The sequence below is a fragment of the Cornus florida genome, unplaced genomic scaffold, assembly GCF_030987335.1.
Source record: "Cornus florida cultivar Cherokee Brave unplaced genomic scaffold, ASM3098733v1 CherokeeBrave_3.0.0_Hap2_Chr10, whole genome shotgun sequence".
Taxonomy (NCBI): domain Eukaryota; kingdom Viridiplantae; phylum Streptophyta; class Magnoliopsida; order Cornales; family Cornaceae; genus Cornus; species Cornus florida.
The window spans coordinates 61,638,087-61,650,758 of record NW_026775580.1 but is presented as its reverse complement, the minus strand read 5'-3'; the positions used below and the strand labels follow the sequence as shown (position 1 = coordinate 61,650,758).

Below are 12,672 nucleotides of genomic sequence, written 5' to 3'. Positions count from 1 at the left end.
AATTAGGAGAAAAAGAGACTCAAACACAAACATATTTGCTCGAAAATTCGAGCGCTCTACTAATTAAACGACTGAGTAACATAAAGTACCCTGTATTTTAGTGAAATCAAGTTGCTTCTTTGAAAATAATGTGGCACTGATTAAATGACACATACTAATAAATTTTCAACTTCTTAATAGAGCAAAGTCAAACTGGAGCCAAATGCGGGCCTTTAATCGACAACATCATTGAATTTACAAGCATGGAAATCAGTAACAAGTGCTCTATTACGCATAATTTTTATAGATGTATGTGGAAAGAATGTTGGGGTTGTTGAAAGTGGAGAAGGTTTCCAAGTGGAGAGTGAATTGACAATAAACATGATTATTACTGCATAGAACGTCACTAACAACCTATTTCATTCATATTTCTATGAAAAATAATTTTCACGTGTAGAAGTTGACTGAATTACCGGATCTAATTAAGCAATTCACTGCAATTACCTATTTCTATTAATCAACTAAACGTTCATATTTATTGATAGGTCAACCTCAAACCCCCCCCTTTTTTTTCTTTTTTTTTTGTGTGTGTTAAGTGAGTGACACATGTAATCATAATTGTCCATTTAAATTCAAAATCTCAACCTTTTATTTGAAGAGCAACGATATCAAGACAGCTCCCACAAAAGCCCACAAGAAAGCTCTCTTAGTAACATTATTCTTTATTTGAAAGAAGAAGGAGATAACATAACTTGAACTCATTTAACTCGGACTACTATTATTCTCTATTTATTTAAAAGAAGGAAAAGATGCCACTTAAAATAAAGGTGGTATTTGATAACTCAATCCAGTGCTTAATTTGCATTTGATAACCCAATTTAAATATCACTAAAAACGATAAGCCTAACTCAAAATTTCAAAAAGACCCCTTGTTGGATATTTATTATTTTGGTTGATGATGGTTGTCTCGTTTGAAGTAAATTTCTGGTGGGCTGCACAAGAACAAGATAAAAGCAAAGAAAGACCAGAACAAAATAAAACAAAAACAAACAAACAAAAACAAAAAAATTTGATTTATTTTGTAGCTTGACCCATTTTGAAATTCCATATAAAAAGCCCACCAAAGGCTTCGCTAAAGACCTAAACCGCTAATGTCCAAGCAAACACCATTGCTTTGTTGGGCAGGCACGAGAGAAAAATTTGAATGGATGAGACATTTTTAGGCAAGAAATTGTGTCTTTTTTTTCTTTTTGTTCGGTTAGACAGAAGGTAAGAAAATAAAGAAAGAAAGTTTTCAAATTATTTTTACCATTATATCCATTATTATCTACTTATAATATTGTAATTTATAAAGGATAGCACTGTAATTTATAAATTGTATAATTTAAGGTAGTGTTTAATTTAAAACTTCTATAATGCTGCGTTTGGTGTGTAAGAATGGAATGGAATGGAATGCCCATTCCAATCATTCCTTTGTTTGATATGCAATTTAAAGTGGGAATGGTCATTCCATTAGAATGAAAATCCATTCATCATGAAAATCCATTCTACAACTAAACCTATGGAATGGCCATTCTATTCCCAAGTAATTTTTTAAAAAAAATCTTTCCAAAAAACCATCATATTTCAAGTCCAAAAATCATCACTTCCTTCCACCACAACAACATCCGCCTTTCACCACCACCACTGCCAACTTCCATCATTACCACCGCCTTCCACCATCACCACCGTCATCGACTTTCATCACCGCCCACTACTTTCCACCACCACGGCCATCGCTTTTCACCATGCCACCACCTTCCACAACCACTTTCACCATCGCTACCTTGCACCACCACCACCACCACCACCACCACCTTCCACACCAACACCACTACCGCCTTCCACCACCACCGCCGCCGCCTTCCACCATTGCCACCACCACCTCCTTCCAACACCACCACCTACACCACTACCGCTTTTTACCACCATCGTCACCACCATCCACCACCGTCACTGCCACCATTTATTTTTAAAAAAAGTATACAAGAATGTCATTTTGTTAATTTAATTTATCTAAGAGGGATATTTTGGAGAACTCAAATTGAAATTTATTCCATTCTAAATTTTAAATTGGTCCAATGGTTATTATCATTTCATTCATACACATTTCACGTTTACAACCAAACAATAGAATAAGAATGGTCATTCCATTCCATTCCCATTCTCATTCCATTCCCACTTGCATTCCATTCCATTCATGCACATCAAACGCAGCATAATAGTCCACTTGTCTTTGTTCCTCTCTCCGACCCATTTTTGAATGAATGAAAATTTGTAATGGAGAGGGATGACATTATCATTTTTTTTTCTTTATATCATTTCTACTAAACGAATGAAGTTTCTTCCTTCCTTTTTATTTTCTTTACTTAGTTCTTCTTTCCTTCCTACCAAACAAAGCATTAAGAGTTAATAATCTTGAGAAGTCATAGACTAGTAGCAACAAAATACAAAGTCAGATGTGAGCCGATGTCACGGTGTATGTGAGCAATGTTTGTTTGGAATGAGGTATAATGATACAACATCTGAAATAATCTGAGGGTGGAATGCATTTCGAAGCATCCAGCGTGCAATCGCCTGATGCTTCGGAATTGTTCCTCCATTAACTTTAAAGGACAAATTATTTTTCATTTGAAAACAATAAAATGATATTCAGACAAAAGATTTCAATCGTAGCTTTCTCCAAACACTTTGCGCACATCCATATGATGAAAAACACTTTGCCCACATCCATGTGATGGAAAATGGTGCATGTGGTCCCATCACATACATTCTATGGATGTAAAACCTTTGGCCAAAAACATGTTGAAATCTTCAGCCCTAATAGCAAGGACAAATTATTACCCTAACAGCAGGGAAAATAATTCATGCTGCTGAAGTCTTCTGCCAAATACATTCCATGCATGGGATGCAAACTGCCGATGTGAGTTCTACCACAATGCATTCTGTTGATACAAAAATCCTCACGACTCGAAATGACGTCGTTTACCTGCAAAACAAAAGGACGTCATCTTGAATGGCACCGGTGGGGTGCCAGTTGAGGACCCTCCGACGATCAAGTTAGTACTTGTAATCGTATCACATAATAATTATCTAAATTCTGTTTAGGGGTTTTTTCTCGTACCTTTTTTAACGGCTTGGTGCCCTATTTATGGCTGTCGATTGGAATCAAATTGGTCCCGCGGGAGATCCGCTTGTGCTAGATCAGAGGAGATCGTTTGTTGCCAGTTTTGTCGGGAATATGATTTACTCCTTTGATTTTCTTAAATTGTGCCAAGGTTATCCTCGCCCTATTAAACCACGTTGTCATTCATTATCCTGGATAAGAAATGTCATCATTCTTATCAGATGGAAATCTTTATCTCTGATAACGAAATATATCGAAGAGGTCTGGCGGCTGGTCAAGGTAAGTTATTTTTCCCTATCAGTTGCCCCCCATTCCCAAGCTTGCTCGTCTAGCTTTGGGAATGTAATTTTTTTTTTTTTTTGCCCCCGACACTGTTCCCGATGGAACAGTACCTGCGAGTACTATTCATTGGAATAGTAAAACTTTTTTTTTTTTTTGCCCCCCGTACTGTTCACTGGAGCAGTAATATTTATTTATTTTTTTGGCCCTGGGAATAGTGCCCGCGGGGGTACTATTTATGTGAACAGTATTTTTTTTTGGCCCTGGGTACTTTTCCCTTGAGTACTATTTTTGGTACCCTTAGGTAATCTTCCTTCGGGTACTATTTTTAGTACCTTTAGATATTCTGCCCCTGGGTACCATTTTTGGTACCCTTGCGTACTCTGTCTCTGGGTACTATTCTTAGTACCCTTGGGTATTCTGCCGTTGGACACTATTTTTGGTACCCTTGGGTACTCTGCTCCTGGGTACTATTTTTGGTATCCTTAGGTAATATTCCCTTGGGTACTATTTTGAGTACCCTTGGGTACTCTGCCCTTGGAAACTATTTTTGGTACCCTTGGGTACTATTTTTAGTACTCTTGGTACTCTTCCCTTAGGCAATATTCCCTTGGATACTTTTCCATTGAGTAATCTTCCCTTGGTAAGGGAATAAATTGTACGAGCTTCACTCAGATTGTCACTCCTTTAATAAGGGAATTAAATTTTACTAGTTTTACTCAGCTCGTCCCTTTAGTAAGGGATTTTTATTCACTATCCCTTATAGCAAAGGGATTTTGATTACGGGATTCATTCAGCCCGGGTCCTTGTAGTACAGGACATTTATTTACTATCCCTTATAGTACGGGGATATTGATTACAGGATTCATTCAGCCCGGGTCCTTATAGTACAGGACACTCATTATCATCCCTTATAACCTTTATGGGGGAAAGAGGTGTAGTCTGAAGAAGGGTGACCCCTTTAATACGAGAGGTAGTCGTGTTTCTCTAATAAATGAAGGAAGCTTTAATTATATACGACACCGCGATGATAAAACCTACTTCCCTTAATATGTAAATCGACGATTAATATCGTGTGATCCACTATTCTGCCCCCGATGATGGGATCTTGGGTGATGACCCATTCTATAGACGTTTATACAGCGGACGGAGTGTCTGGTGCTGCAACAATTTACAATTGTCTAGAAACATTAGATTGTGTTAGAAATAATTATTGAAGATTAACCTGCAATGGATTATCAATCCAAAATTCTACATAATTTGAAGTTGATAGGCAATTCCTGCAAGGGAAGAGAGGTGACGACTGTCGTCTGATAAGTGGAGGCTTAGTGTCCAGCAACTGGCTTGATGGCTGGTGGATAAGGGCCTGGTACCCAACGGCTAACAGATGACGGTTTGATGGCCAGTACCAGATGACGGTCTGGTGGCCAGTACCTCGTTGGGTCCAATGATCGCCCTTAACTAAGGAATCTCCTTGGGAATACAAACCTCATTGGACATGGGATCTTGAGGGACATTGGACCTCCTTGGACCTGAAGGTCTCGATACATTCTTGGATGTAGAAGGTCACCCTGATTGCACGAACGGACGAAGTAATGAGACTCCGTTGCTAGAGACATCATCAGTAGTAGAGGCTTTACTAGTAGGTAGAGACCTCCTTATTGGTAGTAATCTTCTTAATGGGTAGAGACCTACCTATTTATGTAGGTGCAGGAGAACCATGCCTTAGTCTTCAAAAATAAGGCCTTGGTAATTGGCTGCTGCCCGATATGAGATAGAGTCTGGTCTTAGACGACCAAACCTCAATAGTGTAGGGACCAATCATCTCTAGATGGAAAACACCACATTGGACTGCCTGGGTCGACGTGCCAAATTTTGATTATTGTCATCATATACTGAATGACATCACGCAACCCACCGTTCTACCCCCAGTATAATGGACGAGTAGTCAGGATGTAAAGTCCCGTCCTTACATACGAACATGGAAACCCGTGTTAACTGATGACTTTGGGATGGTTTCCATGATCGGAAACTTTCGTCTTGCCGTCCGAGCTAAGTCGCATCAGGATTATTATTTCTTCAGAGAACTAATCGTTCCCGCAAACAGCGCCAGCTGTTGATGCGAAAATCCTCACGACTCGAAACGACGACGTTTACCTGCAAAACAAAAGGACGTCATCTCGAATGGCACCGGTGGGGTGCCACCCCGAACCCTCCGACGATCAAGTTAGTACTTGTAATCGTATCACATAATAATTATCTAAATTCTGTTTAGGGGTTTTTTCTCGTACCTTCTTTAACGGCTTGGTGCCCTATTTATAGCCGTCGATTGGAATCAAATTGGTCCCGCGTGAGATCCGCTTATGCTAAATTAGAGAAGATCGTTTGTTGCCAGATTTGTCGGAGATATGATTTACTCCTTTGACTTTCTCAAATTATGCCAAGGTGATCCTCACCCTGTTGAACCATGTCGTCATTCATTATCCTGGATAAGAAATGTCATCATTCTTATTCGATGAAAATCTTTATCTCTGATAACAAAATATATTAAAGAGGTCTGGCAGCTAGTCAATGTAGGTTATTTTTTCCTATCACATTCTATGTATATAAAATCTTGGATATCGACTCTAATAAAAAGGTTGTCCATTCGTTGACTCGTTTTAGTTTGTGAAACTCGATAAGTACGTTAAAATAGATATGTTGTCTCGATCAATATTTTTCTCGATCTATTCAACCAGAATATATACAAGATTCCACAAAAGGGAATTAAGGGCAACTAGCTCTATATATGGTCTCTTGTGCCACTAGGAGATCGAATATGCTTGCTATATACGTGTGAGAGGGGTTATGTTGGAGCGTTGATGGAGCTAGTAGGTTTTGGTCAAATACAAGTGACAATATTATAATTAATGCTCTTGTTTGGAAAAACACATATCACAAAAGACTTCTGTGCAGAGAAGATATGTTTTCCAAGTGGACTGGGCACAATTCTAATCATGTGAACTGGAGATGTGAAGGAAAGGAAAGGAAAGGGGAAAAAAAATCCTCCGGAAATTGCCAGGAATTTGGAGAAGGAAGGATTTAGCCAACTGTCAAACAAGCTTTACAATTTTGATTCCTCCACGACAAACAACATTTAATAAAGAATTCTGAAAAAAATATAAAAGAATAATTTATGCATGGACCAACCATTCAACTTTGCCTTTTAACCTAAAATAAATTCCTTGGCATGGGGCCTTAAGCTACATATAATAAAATATAGGTATACGTATATATGTATGTATGTATTTGTATTGCACTAATGGTAACAGCCTAGCGCCAGTAGGTTTCTTCGCTGTTATATGTACAATATATTCTTGTCTTGGGTCTGCACAAGCCAAAGTTTAGAAACGTCCCTTAGAACTGCAAAGCTCCAAAAGCATAAAATCTAAAATGAATATTTGTAACTTATTTTTATATCACCACGAATATTAATTTCACAAAGACATGGGAACAGCGAAGCTTTTCTTCACAATCTCATTAATTATATATACATTGATAAGTTGATAAACAACACATATTAATATATAATGTACAAATACATGTATACTTTCTTTCTTTATTTTTTTGGTAAATAAAATACATGTATACTTTCTCTAAGCTCTTCATAAATATATCACCACAAATATTACACAAAGACCTAGGAACAGCCTTCACAATCTCATTAATCTTAATTATCGGGGAAAAAAACCTTCACAATCTCATTAATTATCGAATATTTATAATTTGATACACAACACATATCAATATACAAAGACTAGAGGTATATTTTCTCTAATTCTTTATTAATTCTTCTTTTCTTTTTGTCTATGCCAAGAACAAAATATTTCACAAAGGAATAGGAATTGAAAAGCAAACCCTCTCTTCACAATCCCATTAATTATAACTTGATGATTTGATACACATCACATATAATAAATGTATAAATACATGTATAATTTCTCTAGTTCTTCATTAATTCTTTCTTTAATTTTGCTTTTCTTTTTGTCCACAACTACAAAGAAATAGGAAAAACAACTAGATTAAATAAAAAAAATTAAATCTAAGGAGAAAGGTTTTGCTTTTCCGGTAAGTATCCCTTTACATATTTTGATGATCTGATATACAACACATATCAATGTACAAATACATCTATAATTTCTCTAGTATTTATTTTTTCTTCTCTTTTTGTCTATCTACACACTAATTAAGGAGAAAAATATTCACAAAGAAATAGGAAAAGCAAAGTCTTTAAATTCTTGGATCACAATCCCATGACAAATATATTGATGATTTGATACACATATCAATGTCCAAATACATATATAATTTCTCTAATTCTTCATTGATTCTTTCTTTAGATCATATTCTACATTAATTAAGAACAAAAAAAATCACCAACAAATAGGAAAAGCGCGCAAAGCCTTTTTCTTCACAATCCCATTACATAACATTGATGATTTGTTACACAATCAATGCACAAATACATGTATAATTTCCCTTTTTGTCCATTAATTCTCCCTTTGACTTTCTTTTCTTATACACACTAGATTAAATAAAATAAATTAAAAAAAAAAAAAAAAGACCTCCATTAATAGGCCTTTATGGTCATGTTCTCTCTAACAGTCCTAGAGTGCAACAAATCATCATCCATCCTCTTAGTCCTCGGCCGGATCAATTTCGACCAGAAACCGCCTTTCTTCTTCCCATCCTTGGCCTCTCCTCTCATATTTCTCGTCACGAAAGCCACAGACCTACTCTTTGTGAGCACATTCTTTGAACTCCTCATCAACAAAGAGAACGACCCTTTGGCCTCCGAACCACTATAGTAACGGTGGTGGTGCACCGGAGATGACTCCGAAGACGAGTACTGAGACGACAAAGAAGACAGAGAAGACGAAGAAGAACAAGAACTAGCGACCAAGGTGGTGGTGGTACGTGAGGATGAGCTAGTTGACAACTGGGAGAGCCTCTCCTTGAGACAGACGGAGCAAACGCCCGGTGACTGGCGGTGTTTCGGGTGCTTCTTGCACCTTAGGTCGGTCTTTGATCTGCCCATTGGAGGGTTCTTTGGTCTCTTGTTCTCCATTTTTGGCTGCTGGTCATGGTGGTTGTGTTTGTGTGTATATATATGTGTGTGGGGTGGTGTTTTTCCATGAGGGTTCATGTGAGCTTCCTTGAGAGTTCACAAAATGACTTTTTTGACGGGTAATGAGTTTTGAAAAGTCGGGTGAGGACCGAGACGACAGTTGGCGGGTGAGTGGGGCCAGTACTGGATTGGAGTTGGTGGCTGGAATGATCGTGTGGAATGCGCCAAGCTTTAGTGGGGGCTGCCAGAAATTACTCCGTTGCCAACATTGAGGATTAGTAAATTGAATTTTTAATAAAAAAATTTTTACCAACTCACATATATATTACTTCCACTTTAGACGGTGGGGGTAATACTAGAGATTCCAACAGGCGAAGAAAAATTTTCTTGTGCACGTTGGATATTTTTTTATGCACGTTAGATCGTGTAACGGGCTTAGTATATGCACAAGCAAAGTATTACAAGACTCCTTTCATGGTGCAACGGACGCAAGAGCAGGAGGATCCATTCCTATTTAGTGTAAATTCCCATTTTTGTTCAAAATCATTTATAAACAGAATTAGTTTGGTAGAATTCATATGTAATAAATAATATAATAAATTATCGATCACAGATCGATAAGAAAAAGATTCAAAGTTTCGATTGAAACAATATTTAATGTTATTATAAGAATATTAGACTATTACACAGAAATTCTCAAATAAAAACAATACAAATGATATTTAGTGATTAATCCTAAGGGGATTTGGGCCCTGGTGCCTCAATCATAAAACATTAGGTTTCAAGTTTGATCCATCTTATATGTAAACAATTCTTTAGAGGTTATGCCCGCGAACATAATCCGTACTTTACACTTAATATTTTTTTAGTACAAAATAGACTATAAAAGCAAAATTGTAATTTATCAGTACAAAATGACTCGAGGCCGAATAATCCTTTTCTATCCCCGCCCCGCAATATTGTGGGTTTTCAACCCTAATCCCCATTTTTGATTCAAAATCATTTTAACTATTTCCATAACCATATTAAACGGGGCAAGACATTCATCATCTCTGATCACTAGACTACAACCCGTAACAGAAATAATATTGTGGGAGTAAAATATATAACACATAAATCAAATATATATTTGATAAAATTAATAAAATTGGTCATTGAAATTGAAATTGAGAGACAAATAGAAATGATAATGTTGATACTTCATCTCCAAGATAAAATTCAAGCGTTCATAGTCAAGTCTCTTTTATACATATCTGGAAAAAAAATAATTAAATAAATAAAAATATAAGCATCTCATTGCAAATAAACATGTGATAATTTGTCACAATTTTTTAAAACTAATAACCAAAAATAATAACTTTTGTTAATCTATTTCTATTTTGTTTATATTATTTTGAATATTGAATCAACTTATTTTAACCTACACCTAATAGGGAATGGTCATGTTAGAAGATAAGTATTTTTATAAGGAAACAAGACAATGCTGACAAAATTCTACGATAAGGGGGGATGTCTTTCATTGAATACTCGTCTCTCTCTCTCTCTCTTTTCGGTTTTTTTTTTTTTTTTTTTTTTTTTTTTTTTGGGCCTTCAATCCAAACACGAAAAGAGAAAAGAGAGAAAGCAATGTTTTTATACAGTTACTTTTCAAAATTTTCCATCCCACACTATTCTTTCTTTTCTCTTTCGATCAATACAGTGGATGTTGACTCAGGTACCCTTTTGTCTCACGTTGGCGTGGATTGAACCATTCACATTGGTTAAATGGGTTTGTGACTAAAGAAAAGTTCTGAATCTATTTTTTTTAATTAAAGTCATTGTCCCAACTTGGGGTTAAAGAAACATGAGCCCATCCTCTTCGATTTGTTTTCCATACAATTATATATATTCTCAATTATTTGATTTATTCAAATAATATCAAATGTATATTTTTTTTTTTGGCACCAATATCAAATGTTAAGTTCAATTAGTGAGTAATAACACTTTGTGATATTTATATGAAAAAAAAAAAAAAAAAAAACTTCCCTATAAATATATTTCAATTGCTTAGTGCAGTTCAAACAATATAAAAAATTCAACTGAGATTAGTCATTGTACTAATTTATGCTAAAAATTAGGTGTGCCTTTAGTCTTCCTATCTCAGCAACCAAACGTGGATGTGATATTAATTGGGCAATGCGATTTTAATTTTCAATTGAGGGTGTGGCGGTGGCACTTTCTTGCTCCAGTTGTCAAACGCTTGCATTAAATACAGGGCGCGTTCTCATTAGACTAAAAGGCCCTCGTCATGGGCCCGCTAGAGCAAGTTTAAGATTACAATCCAGTATAAAGTTAATGAAGTCCATGGGATATTATGAACCCAATCCAACAACATATCAAGGACCCACAAAGACTTCAGTTCATTTCAACTTGCCTTACCTAACTCTAATATTGAACCAGCTATGTCGGAATTAGGAAATACAGTCGTATAACCCTATTCAGTGTCGGTCCTATAGGAGATAACCGAATCTCTATCCTGAATTCCACATACTTTAATTATGTAGTTCAGATTCAGTCATTTCATCATTTTGTTAACCTCCATGTTGAAAAAATTTCAGTTTGTAAGTAATAGAAGTGAACAAGAGGATGACATGACTGAATCTAGATTAAAGGATTGAGGTTTGCAAAGTAGAGAGATTTGACTAATGAGTATCCTTGTCCGTTGAGCATATTTAACGAATATAAAAATGCATTACATTAACTTCATTAAATCCTATCCCCCAATCATATATTGAGTTGGCATCCTTACGGGAACGGATTCCAACGATAAAGGCTTACATGTGTATGAGTTGGTTCCTAAGAAGCACGAATACTTTCCCAGAGGCGCCATGGCAGTATCGGACACGTGTCCAGTATCGATATGCCCAGGATATGCCCAAACACGTGTCCGATACTTTGAAGTATTCGATTTTTTTAAAAAAATTCGGATACGGCTTGGATATGCCGAGGATACTTCTAGGATACGACAGTGTTCATATTGTGATACTTAAATTTTGTACGTTAAAAAATGGGGGTCAAATTATAATAAAACAAAAATGCATTTAAAACTCCAAAATTACCAAATCGATCCCCACAATTGTTCTTAATTCTCATCCCACTATTTTTTTTATAGAGTCAATGGTTTATTTTTGCTTAATTGCTTATATTTGATTGTTCTTACATTTTTTTTTTTTTGGTTTTTCAGATTCTAAAATTAGGGTTTTTCTTCTTTTATATTTTTCCTACTTTTACTATGTTAGAACTTCTCGTTGTTTATTTTCTTACTTGCTTCTTTATTTATAAACATGTTAATTAGTGCACTTAGATTCATAATATTACAATAAACTGATTTAAAAAAGTAATTTTTTTGTATATAAAAAAATATGCCGTATCCGCATCCTATTTTTTTTAGATTTGTTGTATCCAAACCCAGGATTCAGATCGTTAATTGGGACCTTATCCAAACCCAAGGTCACACAAGGGTACTATAGTCATTTCACGTCAATATAACAGTTATAGAGTCCATAAGAATATAATAGTCATTTACCGTGATCAATTAATGATTTATGACCCAAAAAGGGTAAAATAGTCATTTAGTACATTTATTATGACTTTAAAACTCCACGGGATAAAACTATCATTTTGTATGGCCATTCTATGTTTTGGTTAAAGTGTGGGATAATTAAGTAATTATACTGAAATATGGGATTAATGTGCAAATATTAACTCATCTAACCGGGTAAAACTCATCAGGGTAAAACTATCACAAACATGTGATAATATGTCACAAGTTTTTTTAAACTAATAAACAAAAATAATAACTTCTGTCAATTGCTTTGATTTTTACTTTTGTTCAAATTTTTGAATGGATCAACTTATTTATAAATTTTTTTTCGATAATAATAAAAAAATAATAATAAATAAACTTATTTTAACCTACACGGCAGAGATAAGGAATGGTCATGTTAATGTTTGAATAATGAAACAAGACAATGCTGACCGAATTATGGGTATAAAAAGGACGAGGTCTTCCTTCTTCTTTTTTCTTCTTTTTTAAAGATAAAGATTAAACACGACCAAAAAAATTTACATAAATGAGAAGGCGAAGCCAAGAAGGCTCACC

The 12,672-nt window shown here is 35.6% G+C and overlaps 1 protein-coding gene across 1 annotated transcript; it reads right to left on the bottom strand.

The window, feature by feature from the left end:
• Positions 1–7,764: 7,764 nt before the first annotated feature.
• Positions 7,765–8,608, bottom strand: LOC132278532 (uncharacterized). The gene has a single exon (XM_059780341.1). It carries the CDS (start codon positions 8,529–8,531, stop codon positions 8,034–8,036), a length of 498 nt encoding a protein of 165 aa, XP_059636324.1. The 5' UTR covers positions 8,532–8,608; the 3' UTR covers positions 7,765–8,033.
• Between the last annotated feature and the right edge of the window lie 4,064 nt (positions 8,609–12,672).